Consider the following 15,859-nt stretch of genomic DNA (forward strand, 5'->3'; position numbering starts at 1 on the left):
GCTGCTTTAGGAGAACACATGTAGCGGCTGACATGATAAAGAGCTGGAAAGAGGAAGGTCAGATAGGGGCCTCATGGGGGGCGTGGTGACCTCTCACCCTGCAGAGAGCTTGCATGTTCTCCCTTTGGGTCCCACAAAGCAAACAGGTAAGCTTTTTGCCTCATCTGGTCCCTTATTGAACTGTGTGTCTAATTCTATACAGTAAGGGACGGACCTTCTGCATTTCATTTTGTTTTAATTCACTAATAGTTCAGGATTTATATTGCTTGATTATGTTCAAGATTGATAATATAGAATAAAATGCACTAAAGACTCTCAGGATGAATCTTCAGTCGGTTTTTTACATTGGGAAAACATTCTGTTTAGCTGCTTCACACCAAAGTAAGTGAATTCATATTTTGTAATTAAATGATAAATTAAAGCTTACATGAATCTAGACTTGACTGTCACTGAACTCTGTGGAAAGTTGAAAGTGAAAGATCTCTGGGGCTGAGAGGCAGTTTGGCTTTACTGTCCCAGGATTAAACCTTTAACCTATAAACAGTAAAAAAATAAAAATAGAAAAAGGAGGGCAGCAACTGCAGTTTATGTTTATATTTAGCATTATTTAATCTTGCTGTTCTCTTTCTGAACTAATCTTTCTTGAAGACATTTGGCCTTATTTGCTCTCTTTCAGAGCTTTTAGTCAAACTGACACTTTGGCTGCAAAAAAAAAAAAAAAACCTTCAGTCTAACATATTTGCAGCAAAGTTTTCAATGTAGATTCAAATTGCATTTTGTCAACAGTTTTTAGACAGAGGATTTCTTTAAGAGCCTCAGCAGGCAGAATGTGTTCATTACATCAGGTTTAATTTCTTGGTTTGAAGCTCGAAACTTGTGTATAATAACACTAAGTGCACCACTCATCATGACTTGTTGCTCGATTGACTTTTATTTTGCACAGACAGCTCTTTTTGCTCCGTTAGGCAAAAGCCTCATGTTTCACACATGTGGGTCATATCTTCTTCTCCTCCAACTCCGTCTGGGAAAAAAACAAACAAACATGTAATTTATAGCAGAGCTTCTGTATTCTTGTTCTCAATCACATTTAATGGGATTTGAAAAGAGCAAACAAATTATTTATGTGGTACGTAGAAAGCAAAAGTGCCAGGAGGTCAGGAGAACCCTAACACACACACACACACACACACACACACACACACACACACACACACACACACACACATACACACACACACACACACACACACACACACACACACACACCCGCTCTATGACTTTTCATCAATGATTCACTGTGCAGAGGTCGACCTTCCTGCGTGACGTCTGAGACCTCAGAGCAGGTTCAGCCTCCTGCTGCTCCCTCTGCTCACACACTCACACACTCACACACTCCTCGGAGTCCTGGGGCGAACACGCTGCCTGCACACTCATCTCCTCACACACCACACACACACACGCAGGTGAGCAAACTCCTGAATCCTCCTGTATGTTGCTTGTGTTGCAGGGACTGTGGTGTGTTGTCAATCAATAATCTGCATGATTATCAGCTTGTTGTGCCAGTGAGGGGCAGAGTTACATTTTTCAATATTCTAACAGGGACATATGATCGCCTGGGACGCCTCAGGGTCATAATAACATGAGGATAACTGTCTACTGTGTTCAGGCTACGGGATATAAGGAACTCAAACAGTACTTTCTGCTTTGGTCATTTTGTATTTCATTCATTTCATTTCATATTCTGTGCAGAGGCATTCATTTTATTGATGAAAACTGTAAAAATATTTTGATCTGTTGTGTAGGACTAGATGTTATTATCCCTCAGTAGATTCCTACCGGAGCAAGTTGGTGGTTCAGTCAGTGAACCTCAGTGTGAGATTATTCTCCGTGCTGTGAGGACTCAGACCGATCGATGTTGGTTTTGGCCTATTTTTAAAGCTTCATTTAATGTTTCACTTGAAGAGTTGATCTTTCCAAATGGGTCAAGTCACCAATGATTCATATCTGAGTATCTCCCCACAATCAGGATACGAACCAATTTACTGATAACTCAGTTCTCCCTGTTTTCATTTCAGCTTAAATTGTTGCAGATCTTAAAACCATGTAAATCATGATTTGGTTTTATTTTATGTGTTTTTTAGGGTGAGAAACTAGAAAAACAGACCTGGTAAGATTTAGACTTTTTTTTATTTATTTAATTTTTTTAAGTGATTGGGTTTTTTTAGGTCAATCTAAAAATAACAATCACATAATGAAAAAAATGTGAAGAAAATGACTGTTTGAAATTTTCAGTCATGCACAACTGGTTAAACTGATCATTGAGAATGTTTTTCTTTCGAAAGGCCATATTTTTTATACTGATCCCAGTCGTCACTAAATGAGACGTTTTGCTGGAGTCGTTCCTTCAGTCGAGCTCAGTTTTTTTTTTTTCTTTTTTACACAATCTGAAGATACTGTTGACTTTTTTTTAGAAAAAAAATGTTGCATTAGTCTAATTTTTAGGGAGTTTACAACTTTAGAAAACCTGCTTTGCTGAATCCAGCTCGCTGGGCTTTCATTTAGTTTGCGTGTGTGTGTGAGAGACACCTGGATCATCCCTCTTGCTTCCACAGATAAGAAAATGACACAACAATATTTACAATGCAAACACACTCAGTCACACAGACGAGGCCCACTGAACAACAAACACACACACACACACACACACGCTTTGTGTTGTTTTTTAATATGAAAAAAATTGCTTTATAAATAAAGTTTGATTGATTGATTGGACACTGGCGGACTGATGCTGGAAGCATCTGCTGTTTTTACTGAGAGATCAGAGAAGTTTCCAACAATGTGAAACATCTGTGTCCCCACAACATGAGTAATACGAGCCATATGGAACACACACACACACACACACACACACACACACACACACACACACACACACACACACACACAGACAAGTATCCATACCATATGAACACAATGTCCCTCATCGTCCCTGTGTTGTTCCAGCATCTTCTTCCCTCAAAACCTGAAGGACCAGCTCCTCCGGATCCTCAGGCTGTCACACCGAGGTCAGCAGGTGCTTCAGAAACACACACACACACACACACACACACACACACACACACACATGCACAGCGTGATGTGATTGAATATCATGAATGTCCAGCCAGTGACTGATCTCAGCCTCTTCCTCTCCTCTTCGTCACAGGTCTGTTACCGTCGCTTGTCTCTCGTGGGAGACGAGCACAGGAGCCATGGCGCACTGCAATGTGAGTTTTTGTGTCTACTGCAAATATGTTGTCAGCAAATTAACAATACTGGTGCGATCATAAAATTCCTGCGGTGCCATAAATAGATCAAACTCATGATCAGCAGGCAGAAAGCTTCATCAGGAGTTATGTAACCAACAATGTGACACATGACCTTGTGTTTTTATCTCCATGCAATATTTGCTTTTCGTGGCCAATGCGTGTATGTTTGTGTACGTGTGTGTGTGAATGTGTGTGTGTGTCTGTGAGACCACTTAAGAAAGTTAGCATTGTGTCAAATAATAAAAAAAAAAATATATATATATAATTTTTTTCCATTTAATTTCAATATAGTTCATGGAGCTTTGTTTTTTCTCTGTTTGTGTGTAAATCCAAGTACAAAAGATCACATGCTCTAAGTTAGTTAACTTTCAAACTGCATTAGAATTGTGATTTAATAAAAACTGTTACGGTCATTTTCTTTTTTTCCGGAAATATTTTCCAAATGCAAATGGGACAATAAATAGGAGTCAAATAGGTTTGAAAATTAAACACTTCAGTCACTCTTTACTAGTGCTGTTGTGATGATTCAATTTTTTAAATATCAGACATCTAAATACTGATACTTTAAGCATGTTTACATATGTGTATCTAAACACAGTTATGAATGTGGTTCATGTATGAAGTTATCCCTAAAGTTATAATGAACAGTATACGGTGATTATGTGTGGAAAAAAAGTGAAGATGATCCTATTAGGTCAGTTAAATGCATCCTATGAACAGTTTCTCTGTTGACAATATTCAGTCAAACTCTAACTTCCTTTTCCGTAAAGGATCTAACACACATGAAAATACGCACGTCTTCTTTATAATAAGAATAATATGTTGTAAAGTAACCTGTTGCATTACCTTGATTATGTCTTGCAGAAACACACTATGTCCCGATCGATATGTTAAAATAATCGCCTGTCACTGCAGTGCATGAAAACAGTCGTAGAGCTGCTGTCTCTCATTCGCTCAGCTTAGATTTCAAAAGTTTGAGATTATTAAGATCAAAAAGCATTTCACAAGTTCATTGGCCTAATCACTACTCAGTTTTTAAACTTCAGTACCAGCAGTACCTCCTTTGCTTTTAAAGAAATAACCATAGTCAGGTATTTTTTTTAGTAACTCCACCCAAACTGCTGTATATGAATGATGTCTGTGAGTCCAGATAGGGAGGGCTTCCAGTCATTCCAAGATAACTGTATGCAATGTGACGTTTTCTTCCCGTGGTCTTACTGTATACGTATTTTTATATAATTTTTCCACAGTTGCGATCAGCATCCTCGTCTTCTCACTCGGATGTCAACCTGGGACCTTCAGCGAACCCACAGTCAGTAGCTCCGCGTTCACTGCTCTCCCTGTCGGTCCACAGCTTCTTGTTTCAATTTAAAAACAAAAAAAAGAAGAAGAAAAATGCATCTCAGACAAGAACAATCCAGTGATTCATGTATAGTTCAGCCATGTACCAACTCCAAGTTCACACAAACTTGTTTGACGAAGATTTTCCAATTATTTCAGCATTTTCTAAGCGAGACAACAAGAGTGGCTACTTTCAAATATTTAATTGGGAGTTCAGGTGGGAGTTCAGGAGAACTCTACAACCTTGATGTTGTTTCTTTTCAAAGCCTTTCGGCAGCACCTCAGAGGTTATTGTGTACTTTGGTCAGTCAAACATCACAATACATGGAATTAATCAGTCTTCTGTTGCAGCGCCAGACCAACTGACTTTGACTTCCTGGCTGTCATTGGAAAAGGGACCTTTGGAAAGGTAGCCATGGATTTTTCCATTGTCGATTATATCTGCAATTTCTTGGGTTAAATGTGAGGAGTCTTTGATGAAAGAGAGAGAGAGAGAGAGAGAGAGAGAGCGAGAGAGAGAGAGAGGGGGAGAGAGACCTGTTGCTGACATTGCAGCCAGGGTCAGACAGACTACCTGCTGCCGCCGTCTGATCAGAATGTGCTGCCGGCTTCATGAATCATTAACCACACACTCCTCCGAGGCCTCGTACAGTTTCCTGAACATAATTCCGTCAACACAACAGAAAAACACAACAAAATCAAACATGACCCGCCTGACGTCCGTTTCACCATACATCTATATTTCTACATGACAGAAGGATGTAGAAGCTTTTTATTTATTTATTTTTTTTTGTATCAACACGGTGCTCAGATTTCCCCGTCTCGTCTGTTTCCACAGATCACGTATCTGTGTTGTGTGCACTTCTTTGATGTGATGTCCTGAGAGCAGCGTGTCGGGATGCAGGCGCTGAATGCTTACTGAAAACAAACCGCTAACCGGCAACCCTCCATGCAGGTGCTGCTCGCCAAGCTCAAAGCGGACAGCAAATTCTACGCCGTCAAAGTGCTGCAGAAGAAAGTCATCCTCAAGAAGAAGGAGGTGTGTGAATGGTGTGTCATGAAGTGAGACCGGAGTCCACATGGACGCCAACCAAAACGCTCCAAAAACTTAGCAACACCTGAGGGAAGTGTTTTAAATGCCCCACTAAGATAAGCACTGTACAATCCGTTCGTATCAGTAAGCGATAAATGATTTCTGAGGTGAGATTGCGATCCGAGCATTAATCTGCTGAAGTGCAATTTCTGTTACACAACAGTCCATCGTGGCAGGACAAGAACATGAAGGTGGAAAATCTCTCAGAGGCGGCCGGGAGGAAAATGTGTGAGAGTTATTAGTAAACAGCGCCTGGACTCATCAACATCATCCCAATCTTATCTAATCTGCTGCATGTTCTGTGCAAAGGACACAATTTACAGCGCCCACAAAATAAAGTAGGCCACTCTCCGGAAAAAAAGAAAACTAAATCAGATGAAACACATTCATCCTGCTTCCATTCAGACTGGTTTTCCCATTAATCAGCTCAAACATGACAGAGTTTGGCTGATCAGTTTCAAGACACACTTTTATTCTTTGAATGTCGACGTGAAAAGCGTGTCGGTCTTCAGATCTCCTCCCTGGAGTCTCTGAGAGTGAAGCGCTGTGGGATCGGTTTATCTGATCAATGTCTGTGGAGGTGTGCAACATGAGCTGATTCTAGGATTCACAGACTGAGAGACATTTCCAGTTCATCTGAAGCTTTTGTGATGTGTTTCCTCTAAGTGATTGAATAATTAGTGAACAAATTTTTGTGAACAATGACATGAAGTGACTCATTTACACAAGTTAAGTCCAGCAGTTCACGGAAAATGTTTGTCATGTACCAATGTTAAACTTAAATTCTAAATATAAAAGTAAAGAAGTTAGAGAGAGAGAGAGAGAGCGAGAGAGAGAGAGAGAGAGAGAGAGAGAGAGAGAGAGAGAGAGAGAGAGAGAGAGCTACATTTTAGCTAAACAACAGTTGTAGTTTGAACATGAATTGATTGAAGTGTGAGGAATTTCACTCATTCGTTGAAGAAAAACCCAAGTCGTGTCCAGATCCATAGTTCGGGAAAAACTGTTCTAAAGTGAGAATAGTAAATTAATTGAATGAATACATGAAGTAGCTGAGATACTTTTTGAGTCATCTGTTCTTATCAAAGTACTACAAACAGCCTCTTCGCTTTCTGTTATTCAAAAGGACTCAACCTGATTGGTCAATCGGCTTAAAAGTGTGAAAAAGTGTGTTTGAACTTCAGCATTGTGCACAGAAACCTCAAACCAAATAAGTCTTTGTTTTATTATATCAAAGTGTTTCATTCAGTCATAGCAATAATGCTCACCAATGCCTTTTTTAATCCATATAACTTGTTACATTCTTTATATACATTTATATACATTACTCAGAATAAAAAAAGAGCGCGGTTCTTTGTTTCTTGATGTCCAACTCACTTGTGTCTTTTCTGTCCTCAGCAAAAGAACATCATGGCGGAGAGAAATGTGCTGCTGAAGAGTCTGAAACATCCTTTTCTGGTTCGACTGCACTACTCTTTTCAGACTCCAGAGAAACTCTACTTTGTCCTGGACTATGTAAATGGGGGAGAGGTACGTCTGCTCAGCGGGAACAAGTTAAGTTTCCTGTTAAACTTCAGCTAAACCTGGTGGAAACAGACCTCCGGTGAATGTGACGTGTCGTGCTGTAGCTGTGGTCTTACATGTGTCTCAGATGAGCTAAACTCAACGCAGTGACATGAGATGAGGAGATGCTCCCCGTAATAAACAAACTCACTGAGTGTGTTTAGATTTCCAGTGAAATCTGCTGGATTTATGAGGCAAACTGGAAAACTAATAAACACGCCGGTCGACAGGAAGCAACTGTCCACCAGCATGATAAGACATTTTACACCCAGCTGAGACGTTCTCTACAGTCAGGTGTTGAACGCCTTGATGTGAAGTGATCCTTCAGGTCTCTTCGTGTTTTTCTGTGCCTGTGTGTCCTGTTTAACTCCTCTCCCTGTTTGTCTGCAGCTGTTCTTCCACCTGCAGAGGGAGAGGTGCTTCTCGGAGCCCAGAGCCAGGTTTTACGCAGCAGAGGTCGCGAGCGCCATCGGCTACCTTCACTCCCTCAACATCGTTTATAGGTCAGACGGACGCTCACATCAAATACCGTCACATATCTCAAACAGTTTTGCTTCCTTTTCTGATGTCTTCTTGTTCTTTTTAGAGATCTGAAGCCGGAGAATATTCTGTTAGACTCGGAGGTCAGGAACAATCCACACAGTGAATTTATTCAATTGGATATTTAAGAATTTTAGCTTTCTTTTTTACTTTGATTGTGTTTTTTTGAATGCGAATGCCTGGTCTTGTTGTGGGTGTGCAGGGTCATGTGGTGCTGACAGACTTCGGGCTCTGCAAAGAGGGAGTAGAACCAGAGGGAACCACCTCCACGTTCTGTGGTACTCCTGAAGTGAGTTATCAAAAAAAATACCATAAAAAATGTTTTGCATAAAAAAGAGGAGCATCCTTGAACTAACACTGTTATATTTTCCTGATTTACTAAGGAAACTGTAAACTCTCATGTAAACGTTATAAAAAAAAAATCCCGCAAGATGTTGTTTTTATTGAAATTTAGCATCTTGATCATTGTACTTGGAGGTTCTTGATGAAAAGATGGAGATCAGATGTTTAGATCTTTATTGTATAAAGGAGGACACAAGTTACATTCATACTTTTCAAGCTATGTTCATTACATATATACATTTCATTACATCTGAACAATATCTTTTAATTAAATAAATAGTTCACTCTATTTCCCATCCTGCATGCACAGTAACTGGACATACTGAGTTGTTTCTGCTGCTTCAGTGTTCTGTTGTTTGGTTGTTCTGTGTGAAGTATTTAGCCCCAGAGGTGCTTCGTAAGGAGCCGTACGACCGCACAGTGGACTGGTGGTGTCTGGGAGCCGTGCTTTATGAGATGATCTACAGTCTGGTATGTGTGTGTTTTCCCCTGAGCTGGATAATGTGATTTAAGTGAGTCGTGGTTGAACAAGCAGCAGACAAAGTGTTAAAGATTTAATTTCACACAAATAGAGTTTTCATAAGAAAAGTTAGCCGGTGGTTAGAGCCCATCCTTTTACACTGATGATCGTTGTACCCATCCTGCTACTCCAGCCGCCTTTCTACAGCCGGGATGTCGGTGAAATGTACGACGGGATCCTTCACAAGCCGCTGCCGATGCCTCCAGGAAAGTCTGACGCTGTCTGCTCTCTGCTGGTCGGCCTTCTCCAGAAAGACCAGCACAGGCGCCTCGGGGCCATCGCTGACTTTGTGAGTGCAACCAGAGTACAGAAATGACTGCCACTGCTGAGTCTTGAACCAGAAATTTAATGAGACCAGAAATGAGCCAAGACTGATAAAAGACGATCAGCTCTAAGGACTGCAAATATTCCATTATTTGACTGATTACAAAATGAAGTGTTATTAAATATATTTAGCTTAACTTCACATTTAATACGACTTTGACATACAAGTATTCATTTGTCTCACTAATCTTTCAATTTGTTTAAATTTGTAGTTGGAAATAAAGAACCACGTCTTTTTCTCTCCAATTAACTGGGACGACCTTTACCACAAGAGAATCACTCCTCCTTACAACCCCAACGTGGTGAGTCCACCTGTGAACGTCTCTCGCTTTGATCAGACACACAGTCAAATCAGCTGCAGCGTGTGTGTGTGTGTGTGTGTGTGTGTGTGTGTGTGTGTGTCTGTGTGTGTGCGCGCTCACGCATTTAACCATTTGCTTTTTCATTCATGCATCAAAAAGAATTTTCTTGATGGTAACGTTCACATTTTAGCTGAGATTGTCCTAATGGTTTAAGTCTTCACGTAGATACAAACAACATATATAAAAACAGAAAAGCTTGAGGACTCATTTAACCAGGAGCTCAAAATAAGTCAATAGGTGACAGTAAATTAAAGCACGCCTGCTCTGCATTGACAGATGTGTCCATGTTACAAACTCAGTTGTGCTGCTTGTTCCACAAATGCATATTCGGGAATATTATAATAAGTGTTAGTCAAGTTACTTTTTAAAAGTAATTAGTTGCTAGTTACTTCTTAATAAAAGTAACCAAGTTAGTTACTGAGTTACAATATTTTAAAAGTAACTAATTCATAGGCAAACTCACTATTGCATTACTTAAAAAAATGCATTAAAATATGTTAAAGAACTTGGATCCCTCTTAAAGGAACTTTAAGATGCACGTTCAATTATTTATTATAAAACTGAATAAACGATTAATGGAATAAATGGACACTAAAACTAACTTACAAAGAGGAAACACTCCATTAATCTAAATTATTCACATTTTGCTATGTAATAATATGAGACGAGACAACGATCAAATTTCATTTGTAACTGTAGATAGCATTTCTACATTTGTAAAAGAATAATAAAACACAATAGATCTATGTCAATCAACCTCCATTTAAAAGCTGCCTTTCAGTGACCAGGGCTATGGCTGTATCTCTGTCACTTCACATGTTGCACTTTTGATCAGTATGTACACAAACGTCATGCTCAGTGGCTCAGCTGGACTCCCAAGGAGGGAAAATCAAACTGAAAGTAGAAACGCTGCATATTCTAACGCCGTTACTCTCAGCACTGGTCTTGGCAACAAAGCTCAATTTGACCTAGATATGCAAATGAGCAGCTATGCAAATTAGATGATGACATCATTTAGAACCTTCCTGACTGAGGAGTTGGCAACAGTGTATCAGTTTTTAAATGACATCATCATCTCAGGGAGAGGAGAGAGAGAGAGAGAGAGAGAGAGAGAGAGAGAGAGAGAGAGAGAGAGAGAGAGAGAGAGAGAGAGAGAGATTGAGAGACACTCGGCCAATCTTTTTTTTTATGACAATGAAACTTTGTGAAAACAAAGAAATAATCTGCTAAACCCAAATTGTATTACTTTTTGAGTGTTGTTTGCAACCCTGCCCATGTATTGTATGCAACTCAACTCAACTTTATTTATACAGCACTTTAAAAACAACTGCAGCTGGCACAAAGTACTGTACAAAGTCACAAGATATAAAAGTGCAAGCGCAAGAATAAAATCCAATAAGAACAAAGAAAATAAAACAAACAACAAAAAAGAGACATTTAAATAAACATTAAAAAACACGGGCAGAGTCTCAGGCTGAGTTAAAAGCTAGTGAATAAAAATGTGTTTTATGCAAAATCGTTGCATACCATACATTCAATCATATTTATGTGCTTGATCTATTGTTTCCAATTTCAGAAAGGCCCAGCCGACACTCAGCATATTGATCCAGAGTTCACCAGAGAAGTGGTTCCCAGCTCGGTGAGCCGGACCCCGGAGCTCAACGCCAGCACCAGCTCCAGCAACGCCTTCAACGGCTTTTCTTTTGTGGCCACTGAGGACAGCTTTCTGTGAGACACGAAGACGCTGAAGTGACTGTTTATTCGAGGAGATCACTCCTCTCAGATAAGATCACCAAAAGACAAGTTCCTCTTGGGATATTGCAGAAATCCCAAGTGGCATCTGCACAGAGTCTCAAAACATCAATCTGCAACAGAAAGACGGCGTGTCTGACATGGAGAGCTTTGTTTAAAATTGTTAAAATATGTGAAGCTTTTATTTTCTTGCTTGGAAGTCCCATAGGTGCTCTTAAAGCAATTACTGTATGTACAGGTGAGTAAATACATTTAAGATGTTGCATAAATGCTCTTGAGTTCTTTTATTGGTGGATGAGGTCCGGATGGATTTACAAAAGAGAGAATCTGTTCTTAAAGGAAGAAAAACACGTCTTTCATTTTCATACATCCGAGTTATATTTGCATGGCAGGCCCATTTTTAAAGACAGATTTCTTCAGTCAAGTGGAAATATTCTCGTGTTTCTTTTGGCTTTTTAACCTCAATACATGCGACTCTCAGCCCTTGACTGAGACGACCGACAGCCTGTATCAGGTTTCCCTTTAACCAGATTCAGCTGGGAAACAGTTGCATTGTGGGAAGCAACATGAATCTCCTGCCCAAGTTAACCTATTTTACCTATGTTAAAAAAAAGATATTACTGACATTTCAGTGCATGTCTGTTTAACACCCATGAGGCAACATCTAACACTTAAAAACATTTCTAAAGAACCAGAAGGAAACATTTTTTTTGGGAAAAGCTGTTAAAATGATTTGCAGCAACACTGCAGTGGTTTTGTATAAGGTATAATACATTTGTCAATCAAAAACATGAAAAACATTTGTAAACTTGACTGCATTGTGCAGAAGATGGTGTATTTTAGATTTCTCTCCATCATGGAGGAAAGTGTTTTCGTCTGAAGAATATTTTAGTTTGAAGATAACAGATTACATTCTGCTGATGTAAAATGTTGACAGAATTCATGTGACTGTGAAAATGCTGCAACCTCTGTAAATATCCTGCAGCTGCTTGGCAGGATGATCATGTACTGTTAGAAACCATGAAGCTTCTTTCTGCCTCGGGGATGAAGTTAGCGATGTTCTTCTTGTTGGAGTTTTATTAGCGACACAATAACTGGAAAATGTAAATAAATGTTTTGTTGTATTTTTATCTGACAAATACAGTCTTGTTTGTGAATTTAACACCAAATATGCTCCCATGTATTAAAGTGAATGAACGCATCTTGATGGTTTTGTGCAGCGTCACTCAAAGTTTTCTTACATGCTAAATAGTGTAAAATACTGTCGTGGGGAAATACTTATGTATTATTTAGGACAACAACTAGATTACTCCTATTAAATGGGGTAAAACGTACATTTAAAGTCCTGCCACTGTTTTACATTGATATTTTATTTCACGTGGCTTTCAAAGTTTTGCCTCTTTCTCCTGGTTGAAAGCTGCAATGGAAGTAAGACTTGACAGGCCTTAACTTGGCCTTTGTCTTCCTTGTCCACTTGCCTTTGAACAATGTAACACTGCGTGCCAGCTGGTTATTCCCTGACTGATTCTGTAAACAGAGGCTCACGTCATTGCCTTGGGGTCACGCTGCCAGCAGCGGCCTCAGCAGCATCACCACGGACCGATGTCAACCGTAGCAAAGAGCCGCATTTACAGTATGTGTGTTTGTGTACATAGAAAAACCTGTTCACAAGTCTAACCGCTGTCAAAACATTTACATGTTCTTTCTGATGAACCATTAAACCGAAGCGAGCACGTCTGTTGTTGTTAACTCGGAGCACTGAGCAGCTTGGACAAGTCGACCGTTCAAAGGAATCCCGGTATTGTTAAACTTCACAGGAGGAGATCACTCCTGGTCCTGGAGGACCACAAACAGAAACAGAAAGAACTTTGAAAATGTGTAGAATTATCCCGATCTCTCATATATTCCACCTTAAATAAATTACTAGAAAATAATAAGCTGCTCTTGCCTAAACATGCAGACCTGGACACACAGCAGCGTTCTGTTCTTAGCTCTGCTTTTTCATGAAGATTGTATAAAAGGAAAAAAAAACACGATTAACATAAGTTTCACCGCATCACGAGTCACAACACCATCTCAACCTCTGGGATGGTGGAAAGGAGATTCAAACGTTGTGTGTCTCGGACAGAGCAGGACAGATTGTTAGCACACTTGCCTAAAAGCTGCATTTAATAAGTGTTGAATAAAACTGGTTTGATATGGTCTTGGTCTTGTCTCGGTCTCGATACACTGTGGTCTCGACCATGTCTTGGTCTCGGTTTATGTGGTCTCGACTCCAACACTACTGGCTGCGGCTAGATATTCTGTCCATAAAAGTTTTGAACAGAACCGGTGACATAGGACAGCCCTGCCGGAGTCCACCATGCCCCGGGAACAGGTCCGACTTACTGCTGTCAATGAGGACCAGACTCCTACTTCGGTCATACAGACACCGGACGGCCCTGAACAAGGGGCCCCGGACTCCGTACTCCTGAAGCACCCTGTAGAGGATACCATGAGGGACACACTCGAACATCTTCTCCATAAGTTGAGCGAACTCTGGACGGAATACTTCGAGGATCTTCCCAATCCCACCACAACACTTTCTGTGGAGGAAGCAGAGGCTGAGGTCTCACAGGTGGAATCATCCATCACCCAAGTTGAAAGCACCGGGGGTGGATGAGATTCGCCCTGAGTACCTTCAGTCTCTGAATGTGCAGAGACTCTCTCGGCTGACATGTCTCTGTGACATTGTGGTTGGGGACAGGACCTCTGCATCAGCAAACTCAGGTGGTGGGAGAACAGAGGATGTGCTCCAGCTATAGGGGCTTCACACTCCTCAGCTTTCTCAGGAAAGTCTATTCCAGAGTACTGGAGAGGAGGATTTGACCGATAGTCTAACCTGGGATCCAGGAGGAACAACGCTGCTTTGATTGATTGATTGATTGATTGATTGATTTTTATTTCAGTCTTCTTTTATCATGGAAACACAAGTAGCATAATTCTTACAACTTAAACAATACATTTGACTGAAAGGGTATAGGCAGAAGTTTATCACTTGTATCGCCTACCCCTAGCAACATAAACATTACCAAGACAGCAACAAAAAATATATCCCAAAAGGAAAAGAACTAAACCGATCTAGTTCATACAGGTATTACTTCTTCTTCTCCTTATAATTTTTATTTATTTTTTTTTTTCCCACCTCTCGGCGTCTCTCATCTCGCACCCACACACTATTCTATGTTCAAGACACACACCCAAAATTATACACTCACACACAAACACACACGCTCAGCCATAATTTGATTACAGTCATTTGTATACTTTGCTAGTTTTCCAGAGTGACTTACGAAAGCTTTCATCCAGGTTGTAGAACACTGGACCAGCTCTACGCTCTTCATTGGGTGCTCGAGGGTTTATGGGAGTTCACCTAACTGACCAACACATTAGGTTCATATCAGCAGTTTGGACCTTATTTTAGACCCAGAGTTGCCTTCATTTTTGGTCTCGTAGATTCAGCAAGAACTTTTCTCAGTGGTTTTGTTTCATATTAACATGACAACATTGCACATTTGTTGCACATTTCGTGGTTGAACAATAATGATGTTAATCTCCTCTTCTACTACAGCCCATGTTCTAATGAACTGGAATCTGGTGATGATAAAGGCCTTCTGATACTCATCATCAATGAGACATGTTTGGATATTTACAGCTTTCTAACATGGTCACTTCTCCTGATGGAAGTAACCGTGAAGACCAGGCAATGTTTTTTATGTATGATTGTATGAATGTATGATTATCCATTTATCATTACCACACACTTTTGTAGCTGCTCACCTGGTGATGTAGTGGGACCTGGGGAATTTCTGTGGGAAGTTTCCATGTTCTCCCTGTGTGTTGGGATTTTCTCAACTTGTGGTAAATTGGTGACTCTAAAACATTTGTCTGAAATTTGGAGTGAAACTGGTGTAATTTAGTTTAGTATTTTAGTCAATATTTTCCTCTCATATTCAGCACAGTGTGTTTTGTTGGGGCAGAAGTGGTCAGAGAACTAAGTTTGTTGAGGTTGCTGTTTCAAATCCCTGCACCCGTAACTGTAATTGTAATTGACACCCTCATCACCACCAGTGTTAGCCCCGGGACAACACACTTCAAATGGTCCACCATACCACAATAACTTCCCAATTCACTTTCAGAATAAGTCAAATTCAGAGAATAACTTACACCGTACAGCGAAAGACGTAACATTTCTCTTCTTTTCTGTGTGGAGTTTGTATGTTCTACCTGTGCCTGTATTGATTTTCTTTGGAGATTACAGTTTCCTACCAAAATACAGAGAGAGGAAGCCAATTTAACAGGTTTTAATCGTACATTCAGTGCATTCAATATTGCATTGTATGTAAACTCAATTAGGTGTTTTGGATGTAACAAGAAATGTATAGTACATATGTTTAGTGAATGTCAGGTTGTTAAGTTGGACTGTGGAATAGTGAAGACAAGATGCTGTGTTCAAAACAAAAAATGTTGGTGTAAAAATATCACCCCTTTTTTCACTATATATTTTTTTACTACTCTTGTCAGAGTGAGTGAAGCAGAACTTGAGCCATGTTTATAATCCCAATAGTTGTTCCACTCATTAGCTTTCAAGAATTATACATGACAATTTTAAAATTGAAGCACCTTATGGTTAGACAGTAATAAGCATCATATTTTGAGGAAATATTGTTCAAATCTG

At 40.0% G+C, this 15,859-nt stretch overlaps 1 protein-coding gene across 2 annotated transcripts; it reads left to right on the top strand.

Annotated features, from left to right (window-relative positions):
- Window positions 1-1,364: 1,364 nt before the first annotated feature.
- On the top strand, window positions 1,365-13,223 carry sgk2a (serum/glucocorticoid regulated kinase 2a). Of its 2 annotated transcripts, none has more exons than XM_030118525.1 (14): window positions 1,365-1,463; window positions 3,004-3,065; window positions 3,206-3,266; window positions 4,559-4,620; window positions 5,001-5,058; window positions 5,605-5,688; window positions 7,138-7,269; window positions 7,693-7,805; window positions 7,889-7,925; window positions 8,045-8,131; window positions 8,560-8,655; window positions 8,838-8,993; window positions 9,241-9,330; window positions 10,967-13,223. In XM_030118525.1, the coding sequence occupies exons 3-14, from the start codon at window positions 3,252-3,254 to the stop codon at window positions 11,120-11,122; spliced, it is 1,086 nt and encodes a 361-aa protein (XP_029974385.1). In that variant the 5' UTR covers window positions 1,365-1,463; window positions 3,004-3,065; window positions 3,206-3,251; the 3' UTR covers window positions 11,123-13,223. The 2 variants fall into 2 exon arrangements, with proteins under 2 accessions (XP_029974385.1, XP_029974386.1); XM_030118526.1 differs by having other exon boundaries at window positions 1,367-1,463; window positions 3,004-3,073.
- Window positions 13,224-15,859: the final 2,636 nt, after the last annotated feature.

Source organism: Salarias fasciatus, chromosome 20 (assembly GCF_902148845.1).
Source record: "Salarias fasciatus chromosome 20, fSalaFa1.1, whole genome shotgun sequence".
Lineage (NCBI taxonomy): Eukaryota > Metazoa > Chordata > Actinopteri > Blenniiformes > Blenniidae > Salarias > Salarias fasciatus.